The 23,143-nt window shown below is 43.4% G+C and overlaps 3 protein-coding genes across 3 annotated transcripts; all 3 read right to left on the bottom strand.

Annotated features, from left to right (window-relative positions):
* Positions 1–1,259: 1,259 nt before the first annotated feature.
* On the bottom strand, positions 1,260–12,352 carry scp2a (sterol carrier protein 2a). The gene is made up of 16 exons (XM_076745653.1): positions 12,184–12,352; positions 10,665–10,722; positions 10,461–10,532; positions 10,231–10,362; positions 9,931–9,995; positions 9,463–9,589; positions 9,252–9,315; positions 9,009–9,095; positions 8,550–8,700; positions 8,002–8,149; positions 7,616–7,723; positions 5,679–5,832; positions 5,336–5,432; positions 4,699–4,828; positions 3,470–3,549; positions 1,260–1,846 (listed from the first exon to the last, which is right to left on the bottom strand). The coding sequence occupies exons 1-16, from the start codon at positions 12,235–12,237 to the stop codon at positions 1,751–1,753; spliced, it is 1,623 nt and encodes a 540-aa protein (XP_076601768.1). The 5' UTR covers positions 12,238–12,352; the 3' UTR covers positions 1,260–1,750.
* Positions 12,353–14,266: 1,914 nt separating this feature from the next.
* czib (CXXC motif containing zinc binding protein) lies at positions 14,267–16,659 on the bottom strand. The gene is made up of 8 exons (XM_076745212.1): positions 16,614–16,659; positions 16,443–16,526; positions 16,179–16,235; positions 15,996–16,077; positions 15,870–15,901; positions 15,447–15,524; positions 14,853–14,918; positions 14,267–14,567 (listed from the first exon to the last, which is right to left on the bottom strand). Exons 1-8 carry the CDS (start codon positions 16,617–16,619, stop codon positions 14,490–14,492), a joined length of 483 nt encoding a protein of 160 aa, XP_076601327.1. The 5' UTR covers positions 16,620–16,659; the 3' UTR covers positions 14,267–14,489.
* Positions 16,660–17,210: 551 nt separating this feature from the next.
* uck2b (uridine-cytidine kinase 2b) lies at positions 17,211–23,053 on the bottom strand. Its single transcript, XM_076745767.1, has 7 exons — positions 22,926–23,053; positions 20,853–21,012; positions 20,127–20,223; positions 19,840–19,982; positions 19,473–19,570; positions 19,095–19,143; positions 17,211–18,759 (listed from the first exon to the last, which is right to left on the bottom strand). Exons 1-7 carry the CDS (start codon positions 23,043–23,045, stop codon positions 18,623–18,625), a joined length of 804 nt encoding a protein of 267 aa, XP_076601882.1. The 5' UTR covers positions 23,046–23,053; the 3' UTR covers positions 17,211–18,622.
* Between the last annotated feature and the right edge of the window lie 90 nt (positions 23,054–23,143).

Below are 23,143 nucleotides of genomic sequence, written 5' to 3' on the forward strand. Positions count from 1 at the left end.
TTATTTCATGGTGTAACTGTCACACCCCAGCTTTGCACACTGACTTATTATATGCAAAAGTTTGATCAAAATGGTCAAAGACCAGGCCTTTGCACATTTGATGGGTCTCATTCAAACACAGCATACCCAATATATACTTTTATTTTACTTTCTAGGAAAGCTTTGAGCCGAAGTTATTTATTCAAGCACAGGCTGAGCTTCTTAAGTTAACTTGATGCAAACCAAGCTTGAAAATCCTCAGCTGACACCAGTGTGCTTCACCTCATCCCACCCCGTCAGTCTGCGCCTGGTGAAGTTTATCTCCTAAAGACCCATTAGCCCACTGCTAATGGTCAGCGGGACAAGCCAGCCTTGCAGCTTGGGCGGCATCTGAATATCACCATTTGGCCAGCCGGCCACCTGGCAGAGGGACAGGAGGGGGGGTGGGCTAAAGGGAGTTGGCCAGATAGGAGCAATTAGGAAAACAGGCTGGATCTGCTAGTCAGGGGAGGTGGGGGGGTGCCAACAGGGAGAAGTCTGGATCAACTGTAAAATAAACAGAAAATGTGGGGGAAATGGAGAAAGAGGGAAGTAGGGCACAGAGGCTGAATGAACAGCAACAACACAACTAAAATCCCTCTGTCCAATCAGCGAAATCTCAGAGAACTGGGCTGTAGTTACAAGCCTGGTAAGTGTGTGGGTATATGCAGGGTCTGATCCCACCTGCCACTGCAGGAGGTCACTGAACCTTTGTGCCACACACTCAGTTTTAATGTCTCTGAAATCTATGTGGAAGGCCTGATAACAAACACAGAGTCACTGGTACCTGACAGTACAGCTATAGGATATATCATGTAACCTTAATCCCTCACTAATTTTAAAAATTGCTTTTTGAATATTTATTATAAAAAGAAAACCTGTCCGCCATGCTGGCAGCTGACCTGAACTTTTTACCTGCCACAGACAACACTTAGCCTGTATTCGGCTGCTGACAGGAGCAAATGTCATTGCCTGGATATACAGGTGAGGAACATAATACCACCACTGGCGCTGTTATGGGCACAAGCACTTTCCTCACCTTTCAAAAAACATTGAAACATCCCTTACAAATATGCACTGTATTGATGTTTGTAGTCTCGGCTCGGATCTCATCACTCCCTACAAGAGAACACCAAGCTCAGCATTGTCATTATTAACGTCAATCCCCACTCCCTGCTGTGCCAAGGTCACAGCTTCGACGCCAACCGGGTCTACCTTTAAGGAGAAAAACACTTCAGAAGTATAATCACCAGCAAATGATTTATTTTTGTAAAAATTAGATAACTGCTATCATTTACAGATGCATATTCTATACAAAATTCGCTACCAAAATGGCTCAAAACGCTTAGTAATAAAGACAGAAATAGACAAAAATTAGAGGCACATTGAGTGTTTTGACCACATGATTCATCAAACACAGAGGAGCTCTACATACTTTGGAAATTTGCACTGATGTTGCATACAAGCAGCTCCTAAAGACTCACTGGACGTTGGAGGATTGAAATCAGGCTGAAAGCTGATTGGTCAGTCAGGTTCTGCATGTACTACGCAGGGAGCTCACTTATCAAAGCAGCAGCTGCAACTGAAGCTTGACAGACCACATCTGAAGATCAAAACATGTTATCGAAGTGTTAAATTAGGTTGTTGATTAGCAAAATTCAGGAGGCGTTAAGTTTTCCAGCCAGTTTGTCCTTGAAGTGCTGCTCAGAGGACAAAAAGCCTGCTCCGGGTCTCACAGCTTGGCCTGGCCTGGTTTGACCTGGAGGTTCTGCAGCTTCATAGCCATGCCCATGTTCCCAGAGATCTTCAGTTTCCCTTTGAAGTACGCCTGAGGAGACACAAAAAATAAAAAGTTGCACTATTAATAATTTTATTAAGGTGCATCTCCTATACACTGAAGAAGAAGCCAGTTTTTGTCAAACACTAAACGAGTCTTCTCAGATGGAAAAGGTGGCGAGCACAAACCGAGTTTTCACTTTTTCAGTTTGCAAGATTTTTTTCCTGTTGCTGCTTGAGCGTGTTTGCCTCCGGCTGTGTAGCCATCAGTGGGTTGTCATCTGACCCTACATCCACCTGCCAAGAGCACCAAAGCCAGGGGCCTCTATTGATTGAGGGCAGGAAATAAACAGGTTCAATTGCTTGCCTCATAGCTGGTGTGAACAGAATAAAAAGCTGGAGCTCCTAAAAATAGCCAAGTGACAGCCAGAAGCTCAACACTTCACATGTCTGAACCTGAGTAAAGTCTTTTTCTCAGTGTTCAGTTCACTCATTTACCTGAGCACCAAGACTAGACGATCAAATCCATGTGGGACACTTTGGGTCATATTACATGGTCTTAACATGATGCATTTATTATAACGTTTCATCTATGTTTTTCAATCAAATGTAGCCTTTTCAAGCCTTTTTTGTTGTCTTTATTCACTGGGCAATCCTGCATTGTACATACATTAACAAATAAAAACTCTTGAACCTTGACATTTGATATAAAATCATAGATGAAATATTACAGTGATCCTAATTGTTCAAATCCAGTTCTCAGCAAGTATTACAGATCTGGCATCAGTATACAGTAATCCAGGTGCAGGCAGTGTGTAGCCTTTGCTACACTCCCCCTCAGTGTGTGTGCTGCGTGCAGAGCTTCTCCACATGAAAGCTAAAACTGTCTAATTGTCGGTTTGATGGCGGACATGCATCCATCAAAGGTGCACTTTGCCAGCAAACACTCACAGCCGTCAATCTCAGAAATGTGAGTCTTTCTAAATGTATCAGTGTTTACTGGTGTATCATTACTATTGATAGAACTCATGAATTCATGCTAAAGCTAACCGGCTACCACAAGTTATAGTTGAAATAGGCTGACATTATTCATTTAAAGTAGCTCGCCAATGTTAGTTATCAAAGAGTTAATATTAAAACTCAAATTAGCCGACGCCTCGTTCGATATAACATTATCACTGACAAAGAGTAGACGAATCGTTTCCTATTGCTTTCAGAATTCCCTGATGGGCTAAATGGAAATGTGTTCAAACAGAAAGCATCCCTCTGGATAAAGCTGGTTAACACAGATGGTAATCTGGCAGACAGACATGTATTTAGTCTTTTTACGAGCAACAGACAGCTCTCAGTGAAAACTGTGTCACATCTCTATGGGAAGACGAAACAAACTGAAAGAGACGCATCCAGGGAATCCAGGGTGCTTTCACACATAACCTGTTTGGTTCAGTTAAGACAAACTTCAATGCGTTCACCTGTCTAGGTCATCACTTCATTTAGGCTGGTGTGAAAGCTGTCAATAGTCAATACTTATGAGATCCAGTTGCACAGTTGCAGGTGTTAAAGTGACCTGAGTGGCAATTAGGAAGAAATCCATTTGATCCATCTTTTATATGTTTAATGTGACATTTTGTTCATGTGGAAAACAGCAAAACAAAGATGACACATAAGTACACACCATTTGTGCGTTCAGCTTTCCTGTCATCAGTTCCAGAAGATCCTCATCACTCATGGAGAAGGTGCAGTCTGCCTTTTTACCTAAAAGGAAAACATGAGGAGCAACATCTTCATTATGGTCAACTAACTAATGCATCAGAGCTAAACATTCACACACAGAAAGAAATCAGTATTTGCTCTTCCTTATACACACATTAAGGAAAAATAACCTCCACTTGCTCCAAAGAGGAAAACAATGTCATATCTATAATGTTAAATATTGGAAGCAACTGTTAGTCACCATTAGCACAGCGCTCTGAACTGAAAGCCCTCCGGAGTACACTTGGCATTTTGATTCAAGTTTCCATTAGTGGAAAAACATGTTGCAGTCATATGAATCCAACGCAGTGTCTTTCACTGAAGCACAGAAGAAAGCTTTCTGACTCATGCTTCCTGCGCTCTGACTGAAAATCAACGCTGCTGTGTTCTGCTGCTTTCTAGGCCTGTCCAGGACAAAATGTCACAACGCCACAATCAGAACAAACATGTCCGTCGTTACAGAAACAGGCATGTTCTCTGCCTCGGCTACGATAATGGCGTATCAATATATATATAAATAAATAGTGACATCAGATGAAAACATGTTTTTTTTCCCTGTAGGAACTGTGTGCAAGTGTGCGTGTGTGTTGTGAATCGCTAATTGTCCTGAGCAATCCTTGCAGTCCTACATGAAAAACGTGTCAAATCACAGCCTCTTTGATGCAGTCTCAAATCATCACTGAATATCTTGCTTTACCCTATTTTTACTTTCCGTTTATTGAAGTACATTTTCACACAAGTACTTTTAGTATAATATTGTAGTACTCCTTCCATCCCCAGGCATTGGTAACTTCAGTTATAGGGGGAGTCAGCCTAAAGCAAACAGTCAGGGAGCTACTGATGAGGCTGAGTGTATGTCTGGGCGAATCTGTACATTTGTGCCTGCATGTAACATATGACATTAATTTTTCAGTTTCGTGCTTTGATGTCCATTTCAGCAGCCTTATCAGTCATTAAATCCAGAGATGAAAGATAATTCTAGTTATTGTGATGAAGACTGCGTTCAGAATTTCAACTACGTCAGCTGCTTCACTCGACTACTAGTTCACTTGAGTTGCAGCTATCACAGCTGCAACATAGCTGTGACTTTCCCTTGGGGATGAATAAAGGCTTTAACATCTGAAATCAAAACACCATCTAAGAGTTACGTACCGGGGTCATTGGTGACGGAGCCTTTGCCATTTTTCACATCTACGATCCAAGTTGCTTCTTTCCCACCTGGTCCATTATTGACTTTAAAGGCAAACACTCCGCCAATCTTCTTAACGAGCTGCTCTCCTTCCTGCAGGGAGTCAAGGAGGCTTTAAGCTCCATGAAACAGTGCTTTTCATACAATGGCTGCAGGCAGGCAGTCACTGCCCGCACAAATCAAATTAAATACTACAGCCATCCATTGTCATATGGTTTTTGTAATTAAGCTCGGTTTTAAAACTTAAAATTATGATCTGATTGTCTTTAATGGTGGTTGTGAAAGGAATATCTCCAAACAAGACAATTCTGGGCGACAACTAACAGGATCGCCACTTTATGTCCTCACTTGAGAAATGTCAACCACCAATCAAGGTGATGTTCAGAGCGACATATTCTAATAACCCACTTCTTTGATGGACCCATTTATGAAATCCTTGCAAACACAAACGAGGGGCTAATGGTTGCATTTCTGTCACACGGAACAATCAGTAGACCGAAAGGAAGAAAAAGGTGCAAAGCTAATCAAAGATATGGCTGCTTTTAGTTCAATGAAATGTACTGGCTCCATCAGATCAAACACAGAATAACTACATTTTACCCTGTGTAGTTGATTTTCAATCTCTTTGAAGACGGGGTAAGCTTTAAACCCCTCCAGACCGCTGCCTGAGCTGGTGAGAACTGCACCTACGCGAGAACTGTGGGAGGCAGAAAAAGAACTGAGATAGCAAAGTATGTGGAAAAAAGAACTTCATCTATGTAGTATTTCATTCTAGATAATGTACTGTGTCTCCAGCTGAAAGAAGAGTAACAGTGGAAGACACAATGTTCCGATGTGCGATGTGGGTACGAGCAGAGAAGAGGATAGAAAATATTTCTTAGTATCAAGTTTGATTCACATGACCAAAAAGGACATACTGACAGCCGGATCACGACTTCCTCACCTGGCTTCCTGAGGGAATCCCATCCTGTACAGGGTCACAACCACAGCTCCTCCCAAGCCAATGTTGTGTTGCAAGGCCACTTTAGCCCCTGAGACCTGCCTCCTGCCAGCCTGCCCTCGGAGCTGCCAGCACAGCTCTGCACACTGGGCCAGACCTGAGGGAGCAGGATGAGAAGGAACAGAGGGTATGGGTGAGGGTGACTCACAGAGGGGGGTGTGGTGTAAGGAGGTGTGAGGACCCGATAAAGAAACATGAATCACCACACATAAAATGATTAAAGAAAGTTAGTTTCACATGTGGACTGACTGAGACTCTCAAAAGGTGCTCCAAGAAAAAAAAAAATCCATGTGTTGTATGTGTGTGTATGTGTTAAGAGTCTGAAAGAGTCTAAAAGAGTCTGAAGAAGAGATTTCAGGGAGGACACCGATTTCCTGCCTGACATCTTCAAGCAGCCTGTCTCCACTTGAAGACACCAAAGCATTCTGCAATGTTAAACACAATATCCTCACTGAGGGTGGGTGACAAATTGACTCCTAATCTGACAACTCACTCCCTAATCCCACCAGGGACAACTCCTGCGCTAGCGTTATGGCTAAGTATTTCATCCCATCTGCTTAATGAGATTTTGCATTTCTCCATTATCCCAATCAGCTAAAGGACTTAAGGGTAAGACCTCTTCATGGTGCAGCGTTCACATTCTGCAGCACTCTCCTGATCATCTCCATGGGGACTTGCTTGTGTGAGTGTATTTTCATCCAAATCAAAGCAATCTGAACATCTATTGTAGGGTCCACCAGGCTGGACGTCCCCGCAGGTATACAATTTACACACAATGAAAAGGAACACTCAGAGTGGTGCATGTTTTTCATGAATCGATGGTGATCACAAGCCTTTTCAGCCTTCAGGACGTGGTAATTAACCACATAGGTCAAGCTCTGCATCAGTGAAGCTTCAAGGTCCCTGGATGTCACATCAACACGTAAACATCATACCCTTCTGAGATGGATCACGCTCCCTCCTGCGAGTGGGTCCCTGCACAGGTCAATCAGCTGTCAGTATCTCTGCTCGCACTGTTCCCGAGGCAAGAGGTCAGAGCTTAACGACCATGACTAAGAGCAACACCGTGGATCAGACAGAGCTTTGCTGACTGGGGCACTCGCATACAAAGAGATAGAGTGAGCATTGATGGGTTAGGGTTAGGGTTAGGCGGTTAGGCCATTACAAAACTACATCCAAGTAAAATCCAATGAGACTCAACAGTACAAAAGGCACTGCACAACTACTGCTACCCTAACGCTACGCTAACCATTGCAATGACCGCTGTGATTTATCACAGGTGTTAAAATGTGGTGTGACCAGTTAAGAAGGTGGAATGGGTCTCCGCGGGGGTCCAGCAACAGAACAAACGAGGGTGTGTTATGAGTATGACTGAGAGCACCCAAAGCTACGCAGCAGTGACGATGAGTATGAAAAAATGGTATGTATGAAGAGTACTGGATCTGCCAGTAAGAAGATGAAGGCTGGGGGAGTCATCTGCACTGTTTGCTCAGTCTTGTCCCTCAACAGTTTAATATGCAGAGAGATTACAGAGGAGGTTTGCCAAAACCACAGACGGCTGCCCTCTCACATGCCGGCTGAGGATCACACTTAACCGGTTACCCTCCAGGTGGCCATCACTATGAGACACATGCCACCTGGTGGCCACTGTGGAAACTGTTTGACAAAGTTTTAAGATACACACCACGATAAACACAGCAGCTTATATGCTCTGAATAGTTCATCTGCAGCTCCAAACAATATAAATAAACATTAGTTTAAAATGCTTTGTGACCCTGATCTGATCCCAGATCTGGTATTGTCACTCTCTGCCACACTGTGTGCTTTGTCCTACAGTGAACGACAAGTGGTTTTCATCAGGAGCGAGGGGCTCGGCGTACCTGTGGCACCCAGAGGATGTCCTTTAGAGATGAGACCACCGCTGGGGTTGACCACAAACTTGCCTCCATATGTGTTGTCCCCTCTGTCAATCAGCTCTCCTGCTTTACCTGCAGAGATCGTCAAACACTCAAGATCACAAAACAGTACAGCGTGACATGTACAGTACAATCCTATTACATGTTAATCAAATATCAGAATATCTGAATCCCTCTTGGTTCAGTGACATCTGAGGCAACAGGTTTTATTCAGCTTGCTCTTATCGTCCCTCAACACTGTATCTCCCACAAGAATGGAGACAGTGCTACGATGTGTATTCAGCCTCACAGTCAAATGTTCCAACAGCCAAGTATTTAAATAATGACATTTTTAACAGGTGCAGTCTCACCCTCAGGGCACAGCCCCAGAGCCTCATACGTGATGAGCTCATTGGCTGAAAAGCAGTCGTGCAGCTCGACCACATTGACGTCACTGGGCTTCAGACCTGCAGCCTCATAACACTTTTTGGCAGCCAAACGAGACATGTCATATCCAACCTGAACAGAAAAAAAGAAGCTTAGGAACTAACTTAAAGAAACAAACGTGTCACAATCAAGTTATCAAAAAAGTCCGGCTCGGTCAGCCTCAGCAGCAATAACACTCTGCACTGGAGACTTTACTCAGCATGGACCTTCCTTCCTTCTTAAGATCCAGTCATTTAGATCAACAAACGTTTGGTGGAATGTTTACTCGATGCCTGTAACCTGATCCACACGATCTTGAGCCTAAGACAGTGATTCTTCTTCAGAAACGCTTGGTTTGGCATCGTGCAACTTCACGTTCCTTCAGTTTGTCTAGTGGTTTCGTGTTCTTGACATTCATAGGTCAGTTATAAAAGGTATGTTACTGTTGGAGGATGTTATCACACTACACACTTTGTTAATGACAATTTCCTACCATCTTAATGCAGCTGTTTTCTTCAAAAGTGGAGGCCAAGTCGGTCACCATCTCCTGGGCCAGAATCTCCACTGCCTTGTTCTCCAGATGGTGCTTCCTGACGAAGGCCTCACTGGCCAAAACTGCTGCTCCAGCACCATCTGACGTAGGGCTGATGAGAGAAAAGAAGCAGGACAAGCATGAGAGCTGTGGTCGTTATCATCAGTGCTGGCCTCAATCCTGGCACAGCTGGACTCAAGACTTCAAGATCCATGTATTTTCAAAAGATAACACGAACTAATGAAACAAAAGGCATCCGCTACCACACCACCAGACTACAGAGCAGCTTCTTTCCTCTCATCCTCTGCACTCCAACATGAATGACAGTTTTCTTGTGTTAATAAAGGGACTACAACTTATGTGTCACTGTGCAACCCTGTGCTGTAGACTGACACTGACATGAACCTTGGAGCTTCTTACCAACACTGCAGTAAAGTAAGGAAGTCAAACACCTTCCTGGAGTTGATCACCTGCTCCAAACTGTACTCATCCTGGAACTGGGAATACCTGCTCAAACAGACACACACACACACACACACACACACACACACACACACACACACACACACACACACACACAGTATTCACACATAAACTTGACTGAAAATAAATTCATGGGCATTTTGAGGCAATAATCTGTTTTCAGAGTGAGCCGAGTCTTACGGGTTGTTGGTTGAATGCTTGTGGTTTTTCCAGGCAATTTTGGCAAAGTGTTCCGGTTTTGTGCCTGGAAGAGATAGTGTGTATGATAAAGTGAAAATCATGAACTCAACGCAAGACACAGCCATCACTTCCACATTTGAGGCCTCGCAAACTGCTTAAAGAAAATGGAAAATGGAAGTTAGCGGTCAGTCCGGAGCCCTGAAGCACGTACCGTACTTCTCCATGTGCTCCCTGCCAGCGTTGCCAAACATCTGTGGAGCTGCTGGAGCTGCCGCCATCCCGTAGCAGTTGATCATCACCTCCATGTGCTTGTCCATGGGATTGGTCCTGTCCATATACTAGAAACAGGCATAGTTACTTGGGTTTTCACCTTGTAAAAAACTTCAGTAGAGAATGATGGTATCTGGCGAATTTGCTACCACATCTGTACTGTCAGGTGATGCAGCAATGCCTGTTTTGTTGATGACAGACACTGATATACTTCATAGCAGCAGAGGATAAATGTGGACCCATCTCTGATATTCTTTCTTTTCAACATGAAAAACATGCTCCTGGCAATAACTACACAATGGACACAATAACAACAACACCTGCGTGGAGGATTGCACAATACTGTGAAGTGTTCATGTTATTTTGTCCACCTCCTCGACATACAGTGCAACAACACATAGTTTTCTACCTTTGAGGACAAGGAGCCCTTCTCCATCCTCTCAAACCCAAGGGCGAGCACACAGTCAGCGAGACCTGCGGAAGGAGAAGAGAAGAGCTTGAAGGAAGGATTTAAAAGTTTCAGTTAAATCGTGGATTATGGGTTATGCTGCAATGTTGCTGAAGAGGTTTCTGTTCGCATTGTGATTTTTTTCTGTTGAAATGCACTGAAGCCACTTTGTGTCCACCAGGTAAACTTGAAGAATTTTAAATGAGGGTCTGAATGGACAGCTCAACAATATGAACAATATAGATTTCAGTGGTTTATCACCTCCCAGGACTATCTGCCGTGCCATGAAGAGAGCTGTGGAGCCTGTGGAGCAGTTGTTGTTGACGTTGATGATGGGGATCCCGGTCAGGCCCAGGCTGTGGTAAATGGCCCTCTGCCCACATGTGGAGTCCCCTGAGGGAATGCGTTACTGCTGTTACTGCTTATTCATTTTACTCAGGGAATTAAAATATGAGACAATATGAAATGTAACATTTAAAAAAAGGACTTACCATAAACATATCCAACACAGGCTTGTTCAATGGCAGAATATGGGATTCCTGCATCTGCTAGAGCATTCTGACCTACAATATATAATACAATAAAACACTGTGTTACATGTTGAACAACAGAATCTAGCTCACAGATATAAAGATAAACAGATATGGTATCTTTTGAGCAACGGAACAACGTCCATATTCTGTTCAGATAAGCACCTGCTTCCTTGGCCATGTCGGGGTAATCATAGTTGTCTCTGGCTCCGGGCTTGTCGAACTGCAGCAACACACAGAAGAGTGTGACAGACAGTGAGTGTCGCTCAACATCAGCATGAACATCTGCTTTTTCTGTTCTCCAGTGCAGAATAACACCCTCTGTTTCATCTTTTGCATTAGTTTCACCTGTCTCATCCACTGTCTAACCACTAGATGGAACTTGTATTACAGGAGGAGTCACTCTAATCAAACTGTCCTTAGAAGATGCTTATGATGGATCTCACTATTCTGATAGTCGATTAATCGTTCTAATCAAGCATTCTCTACTTCTAGCATCTCAAAATGAGAGGATTTGCTTCTATTCTCTTATATATCATTGTAAACTGAATGTCTTTGAGTTTTGGTCCGTTGGTTGGACAAAACAAAGACATTTTACGACATCAATCCTGGGCTCTGGGAAGCTGCTTTTCATTGTTTCACAATCTTTTGACATTTGTGAATGCTGTGTGCAGAAAACATTGAATGGTGAATAGATTTTATTTCATAATAATTATTTAGAAAAGTGCTAAACACATTTTGTAAAACATAATCAATATTAATAGTTCATTTTAAGGAGCTTATTAAATCTTTAGTTTCTGCTTTAGGCACCATCCAGACCATATTTACTTTGCAAGTTTGCAAATGATGCCCGAACATTAAAATGTCCACATTAAATGATCAAATAGAAAGGACGGGGAAAGGACAAGACTGAAAAAGCAGTATGAGAGGCACTGAGTGTTTTCTCTGGTGGACAGCAGCATGTGTGTCAGAGTAGAGCTGATAGCATTACTTCAATATGAACCTCATTAGTGCATAAAAAGAGAAACGGTGTCTGTTCAGTGTTCAGTGTGATGGGGCGCCAGGCTCAGGTTTCATCCTGACATTTGACAGCATTATCACACTTAAAGCACTGATGTTTACACATTATCGTGAATCCACATTAAAAGCATTAAACTGACATGATAAGAGTTCATAAAACACACAAACAACAGGTGCAAAGGGAAACCTCAACAGCTCTGGAGTCACACGTCGTAATGTGAGCAGTCTGCTGGTGTGATGACCCTTCACACAGATTGCAGCACTGGTGGCCATGAACTATGGACTGAAAATGGACGTGAGGCATGAGATACAGACCCACAGCTAACCTGACTACAAACACGATTTTAAAACTGTAAATCACCATAAATCACATGCTGACATACACTGCGTGTACCCTGTATGGGCTAGCTTCGCTGGCTAATGTCTGCAATGTGTAGTGTCAGCTGTTGACACATTATGAGCAGCTCTTAGCAGCACGGACTGTTAGACATAGCTGTGACATTAATGCACAAAAGCTGACATTTTTAAGTGAAAACACGTTCAAAGGGGCACAGCAGCAGCAGAGTTAGCCGCTAAGTGTTATGCTAGCCTCAGGTATGAAGTTACATAAAGCTCGTTCATGTCGTCTGGCGCACTGAGACATACAAACGTGAAATAACATTACCTTTGTCATGCCCACACCGATGACAAACACCCTGTTCTTCTTTCCAGGTGCCATGCTGGCCTCTCTTCAGCAGCTGGTTCAGACACAGACAAGCCGACGACCAGCGGACTGCAGCGGGGATAACAGGCTCAGGCTCAGGCTCAGCCCCACTCAAAGCTCGTCTATGAATGAGCTGATGCGTCACTCGGTCTGCGCCAATGTGGACACGCTGAGGAGAGTGATCCTAAAGACAAACATCGTCCTTCTTGAAATGTCTTTGAAATACCTTGTAGTTGCATTGACAAAATATTTGGCTTTTATACGCCTTGTGAAAAAAGACTTTAAGTTGTCTGTGGCAGGCACTCACTTTTTACAATTCGAGCTTTTATTTCTTGTGTTCAATTATTCAACATTTACCAGCTTGTCTTATTTAGACCTTGACGTAAATACTCTTTTCCACAGGTGCTGTGTTTTTTTTAATTCTGTTTGTTTGTTTTTTTGTGTTATGTGGAAATGTAACTGACCTGAGGAAAGCTTAAGCTTTTATTGTTGTGATGAATGGTTTTACTACATTGTGCCTATTGTTCATTGTATGGTTGCTGAGGGAGTGTTTCATGGGACAGAGCATGGGTTTTTTCTACAGTGTGATACAGTTCTTTCCCCACCACTGTGTGTGGGAACTGTAATTTCGGGCAGGCATGCTGAAATTCTCACAGAGTGAGAGCTCTTCCCTTTCTTCTCCTTAGTTAAACAGTCATCTGCAGGACTTTCTACTGTCCTAACGTTTCTCCTCAATCAGTATTTGCCAAAATTGGACGTCTTTGCCCAGTCCAGCTTCTTTCAGCAGTAATGAAAAATTGAAGCAAACTTCTGCAACAAAATTCCCTCCAAGTAAGGGAAGTTGGCAGATCATGTGCCACTCCTCCACAGAGAGGACACCATTACTTTCCCTGTTCCATTTAAAAACAATCATCTCGGAAATAATTTAGTATTGTTTGCAGAGTTTTAAGCAGATATAAAATTTTTCATCGTTCCATCCTCTAGGTTTGCCAAATGAACGTCTTCTAAGACTGTTCTGAAGTTTCTAAAGTGGTGCTGCATGAGGAGGTATCTGTTCAAGTCTTGCTGTTCACAACTCTTTAACGCCCCCTATGTATCAGAGGACAGTAAGCCATAACACCTTTCCTTGCCCATATACACTGCCCAAAAAAATTGAAAATTTAATTACACATCGGATCATGATGAACAAATTATTCAAGTTGCCTGCTACTGCTGCCTACACACTCTGGCGAGGAGGAACCCAGGGCCCGCTGCACCAGTGTAAGGTCTGACAGTCGCTCTGAGGATTTCATGACGTTACAGGCAACGTAACGTTCACCACAACGTCTCCAGACTCTTTGAGGCCTGTCACATGTGCTCAGTGTGAACCTGCTCTCATCTGTGAAGAGAATAGGGTGCCAGTGGCAGACCTGCCAATTCTCAAAACTCAAAACTAAAAAGAATCAGTCAGGAAGGATAAGGACAGAGCAACTGTCTGTGGCCACCACATGCAGAACCTTTCCCTTTGTGGAGGTTGTATTGCTGTTGCCTCTCAGCTGCACCTGTTGTCACTTTCATTTGCACCAAAGCAGGTGTGAGTCACAATCACTTGTGCTTCCTAAATGAACAGATTGATATCCCTAATTAAATGACTTGTTATACTGTCATGATTAAGAGTTCCCTTGTCAATGTTTTTGAGCAGTGTATTAAATGCACTGTTACTCAAATTAGGGCTCTAATTTGAGTGACAGTAACTCTTCTTTAGAGTTGTAAGGTTTTAGATTTAATTCTTGGCTTCTTGCCATTCCAGATATATCTGGATATGAGTTTGACCCATCCCACAAACTGGTGGGTTTTCATTTCCGCCAGCAGCATTTTTGAAAAAGGTTCAGTCGTCGTGGCAGAACATTCAATTTGACTGATTCAACCCTTGAACTTGATTTTAGGGATAGAACTAAATGCCATGTTCTTACATCTGCCTTTCATCTTTCCTAAAGTACACTACTACTGTGTGTCTACTGACCATTAAAAGTGGAACTCAAACACGCAATGAAGAAGCTTAAATCCAAATATTCACCCATCAGTTTTATTGAGGCAGTGAAAAAAAGCCTTGAATGTGTTGATTGATCCAAGATGAGTGTGGAGAGCCTGTGGTTGTTAATCCACACCTGTTAATGTTCATCAGCAACCAAGCCACGCCATCTGAGCGCCTGAAGTGTCCTTAGATCTCAGGAAAGAGGCTTGACGACGTTTGGGCATAGAGTTCATTCACTCATCACGTGATGACATCAGCATTTTTTGAACTGGTGTGTGACCTCATATATCCCCACCGACTCATTTACTTTCTCATCGTAGTCTGTCCAGTCCTGAAATTTACAAAGCCGGGGTTTGTCCAGTTGCACAGATAAAAGAGAGAGTCACATTATGCAAACAAGCTGGTTTGAAAGTAATTTTCAGAGCAGAGAAGCAGAAATACAAACTAAATGAATGAATGAACCTGGAACTAAAGAACTACTGGGAGTCACTCAACACAAAACTTACGATGGTGCAATATCAAAGGTTCAAATTCTGCTTCAAGTCAAATATGCTGTATAAAATGTGCAACAAACAAACAGATGCTCTCCTTGACAGCTTATTCTCACTGCACTTACTTTTTCTTGTAGGTTGACTTCAGGAAACTGTGTTCCAGACTCTGCTCCTTGTGCTGCGAAGCCAGCCTGCAATGAGTTAGAAGGAAATTTAGAGAACACACATGATAGTATAACATTATCCAGTTCATGGGTTTTTTTTTAAGTTGTCTTAAGTGAACTGTCTGACTCAGGAACAATACACTTTCTCCACAACAAATACACTGACTCAGCAGGGAGTACAGGTGCACCTGACAACATTAATCGATTTCATTCAATTTAGTAGTGCCAGTACACTGTTCCAGAGTCAGTATGCTTAATACCAGGACCAGGAAATTGGTACACCCACATGAACGCAGCAATATTGTTTTGTAACTGTGACTGGCAGGAGAAAGGCTCGGAAAAGCTCAGGCGTACATAATAAAATGAATAATGGCAGCTTTTGTTCCAGGATGCTGGTATTGTGCACACTGCTTCACTGTCACACTGCCATGACACGAATGGAACGGAGCCATTGTTACTGTAATTAGTACTAATGTGCTTTTCCTATCAGTCAAAATGTCTGCTGTGAAAAAGGCCTCTGCTATACGCTTTGTATCCACTCTCAAAGGGTCTCACTTGCGGCTGGAAGTCGACGGGCTCCAGACCTCGACACTCAAACTGCACCATCGTCTTGAAGCTTTCGCTGTCCTCGGCCTTCAACCCAGCAAACAAACACACACAGAGACACACTGTTAATGGCTGGAAAAAGAAGCAGCACTCAACAAATCGTCATCCTGTTGGCCTACCTGACAGGATTTTTAAAATCTTTTTGGAATACTTAATATTCAGAGGTGCAGCCACATAATGAAGGACAGATGCAAGGCAGCAATATTTCCAAAAAAACATTCAGTGATGGGTTCACAACAGCCCTTCTTCATAAAATTAGTATGTTTGCTCCCCATAGCATAAGTGATGCTTTCAAGTGGCAACTGCACTGATTGATCAGGCTGCGTGAAGACAGACATGCAGAGACAGCAGAGGTACAGGATGTTTGCTTACATTATAAGGCGTGATTGTGTCTCCCAGGATATCTGTAAGAAAGCATTGTGACATGTTATACTTGCACCAGGGTTTTTACCCCCTGGACATGAAGCCAAAGTGAGGTAAACAGCACGTTAGCTTGACCTATTGAATTTTCCCTGGCACAGAGTTTACATTTCTGCACCATGCTGGCACTGCCTCTTCCTCCTTTTAGTGGCACACTCTCCTGTGGGATCATTAAAAAAAGAAACAGGTTGGATACCGTGTGTGACAGAATGTACAAAATCTGCTGAACTATGTGAATAAAAAGGTTAGTTTTGTTCTTACCACTAAGGTTACATACTGCCATTTATCTGGAACCTCTCCACAGTTTCCACATTTCAGCTAAAGGGGGGAAAGATTAGCTAGAGTTAGTAATGAACATGTGTCAACCTAATTAACATCTGCACAGCGTGTTTCCTTATTTAGCTGTCAAGTAAAGAGTACTATCAGACCATTTCCTCTAACAACGACCATGATAAAACTACGACCACCATCAAACACTAAACTGTTAAGAAGTGAGCTAGCATGCTAGCTTGACAGCCATCCTACCTTCAGAAACCAGCGGAAGTCGTCCCCTAAAGGTCTCACATTGGTGACATTCTCCAGAGTGGCTTTGAACTGGAGCCCAAATCTCTGTTATTCATATAACAAAGAGGTTAAAATTCACCCATGAGCTTAACTGCATTGTTTAGACAAGAAACATGTAGCGGCGACACGTACCACCATCTTGACGCTTCCCCACTTGCTGCCTTCAGGTACTCATCGTAAATTCTAACTTCTGAGCCATAATGGACAAATTTTCTTTTCTTTTGGTGGAGTTAGCTACATGACAAAGTGGTGTGAAATTGGAACGTTTTGATAGTTGTTCTGTTTACGAATCAAGCAGCACAGTTTTTCTTTTGTCGTCATTGAGCCGAAATTAAAATGGGAAAAATATGAATTATGCTTGCAATACATCTGTTGATAGCACGGTCACCTTATGCCACATTCAGCACGTCTTGCCAAACTGTTGACAACTAAACATCGCGTGTTGCTATTTTTTCTAATTATTTTTCACATTCGTGGCGATTACATGCCTCCAAGTTATCAAACGTCCGTCAGCATTTTAAGGGAGCATCACTCCAGCGGTTAATTGCTCACTCTAGTGGACACACTGAGAGCTGCCCGAATGACCTACTTTCTGCCCAATGCCGCATTTCACCCTGCTCTTTGTTCGCAGATGCACTCATGATGCATTTGCACGTGTAGGCAAATCTATCAACAAAGCATGTCATTTACAGACTTTGCCCAAATAATCACACTCTTCAAAGACGGACACTCGGTTTCATCAGTTTATTGACCATTAAGCAATTGACATCATTCAGTTATAAATCATCCAATATCTCAATCCAATTCAGCAGCCATACGGTACAAATCTCTTTATACAAATCATTCATTCAGTTGCACTAAACACAACAAATACAGCACGTGGAATACAAAATTGATTAAACACTAGCTTTTATTGTAAACCTAAAGTTAGAATGGACACTGGCTTCTAGTGTGGATACTTACTGTACATGTTAACCTGAGGCAACTTTGCAGAGGCATTGTGGTGGGTCCTGGTGGTTAATAGCCACACACCTGGGAAAGTGGATATTGCTGCAGCACTGAACACCCTTTTTCTGGCATTTCAAATCAAAATGGTATCATCAACCTGAGAGTATACATGTCATATTCTTATCTTGTTTAACAGGGCTGACTATGTCATGTGAATGCAAGCAAAACCATGTAAATTAGGGAACTAAACTATATATATCCAAATTTAAATAGCCTTATGATTGGTTCATTCCTTTTCTTTAACAGGAGTACTTACATGACCGAGCTTGAATAGAGACAGTTATACATAAACAGGCCAAAGGCCATAGAGAATACATGTGTCTCCAAAACGTAACAACACCCACAACACTAGACTGAGTTAACACAGTAGTCAGTTGAACCTTGCAGCCTTTGGCTTCATTGGTCTGGTAGTCACATTATTCTGTATGTGGCAATCAGTACTGAAAAATCATGTAGTGTTACTACTGCTGCTGCTGACGTCATACAGAATCAATGTGGTGGACACTTTGTGTAGCAAACAGACCTTGAGTGTCACACATTACACCACACAATACAATGAGGGAGCTTAAAACACTGGGGGCGGGGGAGGGGGGAGGGGGGACGGACACACACACACACACTTCCAAGATTGTCAGTACAAATACAGAATCCAATCGTGGTTTCTTCAACTCATCTCATCCACATCCTTGTCGTTTGGAACCCACCCAAACACTGATCACACTCCCCCGGCCATGAGGGGGTTCAAGTTTTACCAGACGTTAGGAAAAAAAAAAAAAAAAAGTTAAAGGATTCCCCTCTTTTATTCATGAGCGACATGTTTTCCATGGAGCAGCAGGGGATACATGATAAACAAAATGCAATCTGGGAGGAAAAATGCATGGGGGCAATTTTAACCCATGGTCTCATCACAAGAATAACAAGAGTTTCTCTTTTACTCTCCTGACAAAAAACAAAATCTAAATCCCAAGTTCAACAATTACAATGACAACTAATAACGAGTAGTCATAATAATAAAAGGCATTTCAATTCTTTTTGCATCTCTTTGCTCTCTTAAATACAGGGATGCCAACAGGCATTATTTACAGCGCAACCCCCACACCCCTCTCCGCCCTGTGAAGAGAGGTGTGATGAGGTCAATGAGGCCGGCTGCTGGACTCGGAGGTCCGCCGCTGGCGTGGAGTGCTGTGGCCATTCATGCAGCCGTTGTGCCGCTTGTTTAGTCCACCGTTCAGAATGTCTTGGATGTGCTGCACTATCAAGTTGATGGCCACTGCAGGAAAAGAGAGAGAGAGAGATGGTTATGAATCTGATGTAGGTGCGAACTGCAAGCCGAGATGAGGACAGAGCCACAGAGATCTGATAAACTGACTTCTTTTTAATTCCAAACCTCCAGATTTTGGGGGATCTTTTTAAACTGACATTTATCAGGCTTCATGCAGCTCACTCTTTCTTCACACATGCAGCTGTGCTTCCCATCGGCTGTAAACAGACTTTGATGTGTAACACGGCCTGGGTCGCCCTTGAACAGAACGCCACAAGAGGAACTATTCCCCGGCCGACCAACACGAGCTTAATGTCCGCGTACTGTGTGAAAACTGTCCTTACCAAGGTTGTCCGCTCCTCGTGGAATGATCACATCTGCATACTTCTTTGTCTAGTAGGAATGAACAGAAGGTCAGTACTCAACGTGTTTCTCATCATCAGATGTGTACTGACAATATGCACTGACCAGTATTTTAATAAACACACCATATAAATAAACATTTTGTCACCCTAGTGGACAAACTATGTAATAGCAACACTTTCATAATTGCCCTAAATGTGTCCTGGGCCTTTCTGTGCTGCAATTTAACGTTTCACATCACATTAAAACCGATATATCTGCTCTCAGCTACAACTGGCTGATAACGCTAGCCGTCACAGCTTATCGGCTGCTCTCTACTGCACAAGCACAGGCGCCTGTAAGTCAGGAATGTCACCTACTGGTAGACAGAACTCCTCAAAGGCAGGTTTCACAAAAGTGATGTACTGAGCCAGCACCTGCTCCAGCTCTCTACCACGCTCGCTGATGTCTCTCAGAACTGAAATCGAGAAAGCACACACAAAAAAAGATGGACAATATTAAATACAAGCATTTAACAAATCGATAAAAAACACCTCTATACAAAAACCCACACTGGTATTCGCTGCTAGTTTTCAGTGAACTTACACTGGTGGAAATACTTTCCTTTTACCAGCAGTACCTGGACAACTCTGGTTTATCATTAAATGAATACACTTAACTTTGCCTGTGCACTATTCTACAATCATCACACCCGTTGCGGTTGTTAACCCAACTCTCACTACACACCTCGGCGTGAGAGCCGTGTGTCTGGATCTGTGTCTACAAACAGCTTCATCTGGAACAGGTCCCTGATGTCCTGCGAGTAAAACATGAGGATGCCCTCAAACAGGACCACATCAGCCGGATACACCGTGACAAACTCCTCTTTCCTAAAACAACACACACAGAAGAGTTTTCTCCCATCTGCCCATGACCACATTCAAACATGGTGTAATACAAACCTAAACACACTGTCGATTTACAAAGCAAAGACGAGCTTCAGGAACCTGCTGGCAACAAACTGAGGAGCTCACCTGGAATGAGTGACAAAGTCATAAACTGGGATCTGGACCGTCTTCCCCTGCAGAATCTGTCTGAGAGTTTGCATGATCAGCTCATTGTCGAAGGCATCTGAGGACAAGAAAAGGCCAAACGCTCAGTTCAAATCTTCATGAGGCATCAGATCGTTTAACCCCAAGCTACACCAGCTTTGTGGGCGCCCGTGGACACGTGGGATCCCACACTAACCTAGGAATCCCTTTGGCATAACAGGTGTTGGCTTCCGTCTCTGAGCCTTAGAGCAGCTGCCTCCAAGAAAGGCCTGCTGACTGGGGGGATTTATAATCACCGAGAAAGGAAGCAGGAGCATGAGGGGGCAAAGTTGGGCTCCAAAAATGGAGTCTCCAGTATGCTTCTGCCAAAAACACGCTGGAAAAAAATGATCAATGTGGCAGCACAGCATGGTGCTGAACACAAGCCTGTTTTAAACGTCTTATATCATTTGGAAGTTTGCTAGTTATCGTCATCTAAACCTTAATCTTTAATCTGCGCTGAAGCAGCACTGGCTGTTACCAAATTACTGCATGTGAAACTCCACTTGCAGATCAAATATTTGTTCAAATCATTTCAAAAAAAAAAAAATAAAGACTCTTCTTGAGGCAACTGAAATCTATGATACAAGTAACACACATGTGCCAGTTGAGGTGAAGCACCCCACATAGCGCATGAGCTGTACCACCAGCTATTCAGTGTCCACATACCTGGATGATCGAAGTTGAACTGGCCCTTAAGTGCCTTTGCCTTCTGCTCTGGAGTTAGCACCTTGTAGAAGCTGTCCTGGCTGAGGATCGCCACCTGCCGCTGGTGGTGGTCGATCTTGTTCTGGCCCAGCAGCTCCATGATTTTCTCACATACGGACGACTGCAGAAACAAATGGAAATGTTGAGAGTAGGTCGCTATGTAGGAAGTAGGATGCCTGAGCATAAACCGCCTGCATATGTGGAGGTTTAAAAAAAAAAAAAACCTGCAGGGGTAATACCATTCAACAGCGATCAATCCAAATATGAGTGAAAGCACTGCAACGATCACCAGTTTCCATATGGCACTGAACGCTCATGCTAAACCCACAGTCATATGTACGAGGAAATAAGGTAGGTGGGTAATTTCCCACCCTGTGTGCGTCAGCTAACACAGCCATGATTGAACCACCCATTGGCCCAGTTTGTTTGACCCCACTGACCTGTCCAACTAAAACTGAATCTCATACCCAGCGCTGACTGGGCATTCTCCAGCTGCCCGAGGCTCTGTTGCCTTTGTCTGCATGAAACTGTGCTACAATGAATTTGGACAACCCCACTCAGGAGCCGGGAGGTTACGTCAACCCACTCAACAATTTCAGACAAAAGGACGTGACTTTAAACGCATCAAACACCCACTGACATTTACTGATGCAATCCACAGCATCATCTGCTCGACATGTTCTGTCTTTTGACAGATAATCCATTGTTTTAGAGACTGTGAAAAGATGCAGTTCCACTTCTAAGTCACATTTCTTCAGATAAGACTAAGCAAGCAAGTAAAACAGGTATTTTTGCTCTAACCACTTGATGTCAATTTGACTTTCAGCTATTTGGTAACGGCAGCCAAAATGTTGGTTAAAGACAATGATTTATGGATTGATGGATGCTGAACGTTATAAAGTAAACCTCGTAATATTTGTTTTATTTCCTGGTTTGATATATCAGTATTCGCCTTCGTATCTCATTCTGAAATCTACCTGCGCGGCACGTGAAACCGGAAGCAGAACCACAGCCACGAAAAAGAAAGCTGTTGACCGCTTTACTTTACAAAAAGACCCAGGCTGTGGCCCGGCTCAGCTCGTGTGTCCGGTTACACGAGGTGTGGTTTGTGGCACCACTCACAAAAATACACTCGGTTCATAACAAAGAAATCTAGTGACGTCTTCGGAAATGTTCACGTCTGTGTCGTGTCGCTGCAGGGAGGCGGTCAGCGCACTGCCCACGCAGCCAGCCGCGGAAAGTTTGGGCAAAAGGCAAATCAAGGAGACTGGAAATTTTAACTGGCGGTTTGCTAATGTAAAGACAGGTTCATGTTTACATTAATCAGTATAGTCAAAACCTGATTTATTTTTCAAACTGCGACCACATAGAACAAAGGGATGTGGGGGCGATGTGCTAGTTTCCCGCTGGCGCCAGTGTCTGTTATCAGTCATTGCGTTAGACCATGATCTGGGTTACCGTTATTTACCAAAAGCGGTTGCCCCAGTTCAAACAAAAAGTGCGTTTAAGGCGACGCAACGGAAATATGTCTTACTAACAACAGCGCCGCTATCTTGTCATGGTGATATTCTAGAGGGGAAGGAAATGCAGCTCACATTGTTTACAAACACTTCAGAGAGCCTCGAGGCAAGCTAACACCAGCCAGCTATTGTCTCGCGCACCCGGCACTGCTAGCATGTGATGGAATTTAGCTAGGTGGCTAAGTAAGCTAACATCGGTGATCTCCACGTAGTCTGAAGTTAGTCGGTCCTGATAATGATCGCCATCAAATACGAAAGGGAAAGACGCATTTGAACAGGCACAAAATCCACTACGACAGGCGGTGGACACGCGTGCTAAGATAAACCGGTGCTAGCGAAGAGCCGGATGGTTAAACAGATGACTGAGCTGTCAATCAAGCCTCAGAGCTGCGTCGCTGAAGCCACGCGGTCAAACTAGCACCCGGTAGCCGACCGACCGTCTGCCGTGATTTTTCTCAAAATCTGACCATGACAATTCACGAAAACCACCAAATGAACTAGCGAGGATTCCAACCTTTCCGCTGGCGGTGCCTCCGGAGACACCGATGAGAAAAGGTTGTCGAATAACGTTGGTATTCTCGTCACGGTCCCTGAGATGTGTCTCACTGTCCCCGGCCATACTTGCAATGTGCATTCAGAGCTGCTGCACTGGAAGACGGCTGTAGCGAGGCTCCTCCCACCATCATCGCTATACACTCGCAACTAAATTTAAATTTAATTATTTACATGTAT

Source organism: Chaetodon auriga, chromosome 12 (genome assembly GCF_051107435.1).
Source record: "Chaetodon auriga isolate fChaAug3 chromosome 12, fChaAug3.hap1, whole genome shotgun sequence".
NCBI lineage: Eukaryota > Metazoa > Chordata > Actinopteri > Chaetodontiformes > Chaetodontidae > Chaetodon > Chaetodon auriga.

Excerpts from the sequence above, each read along its gene's own strand:
- scp2a (XM_076745653.1), bottom strand. The coding sequence starts at position 12,237 with ATGGCACCTGGAAAGAAGAACAGGGTGTTTGTCATCGGTGTGGGCATG. Across the intron at positions 5,833-7,615 it reads ACATCCTCTGGGTGCCACAG|GTCTGGCCCAGTGTGCAGAG; the intron begins GTACGCCGAGCC and ends CTGCTCCCTCAG. Across the intron at positions 5,433-5,678 it reads GGATTCCCTCAGGAAGCCAG|TTCTCGCGTAGGTGCAGTTC; the intron begins GTGAGGAAGTCG and ends TGCCTCCCACAG.
- czib (XM_076745212.1), bottom strand. Across the intron at positions 16,236-16,442 it reads ACTTCCGCTGGTTTCTGAAG|CTGAAATGTGGAAACTGTGG; the intron begins GTAGGATGGCTG and ends TCCCCCCTTTAG. Across the intron at positions 15,902-15,995 it reads TGCCAGGGAAAATTCAATAG|ATATCCTGGGAGACACAATC; the intron begins GTCAAGCTAACG and ends GCTTTCTTACAG.
- uck2b (XM_076745767.1), bottom strand. The coding sequence starts at position 23,045 with ATGCACATTGCAAGTATGGCCGGGGACAGTGAGACACATCTCAGGGAC. Across the intron at positions 21,013-22,925 it reads GAGGCACCGCCAGCGGAAAG|TCGTCCGTATGTGAGAAAAT; the intron begins GTTGGAATCCTC and ends TTGTTTCTGCAG. Across the intron at positions 19,571-19,839 it reads CACACGGCTCTCACGCCGAG|TTCTGAGAGACATCAGCGAG; the intron begins GTGTGTAGTGAG and ends TCTCGATTTCAG.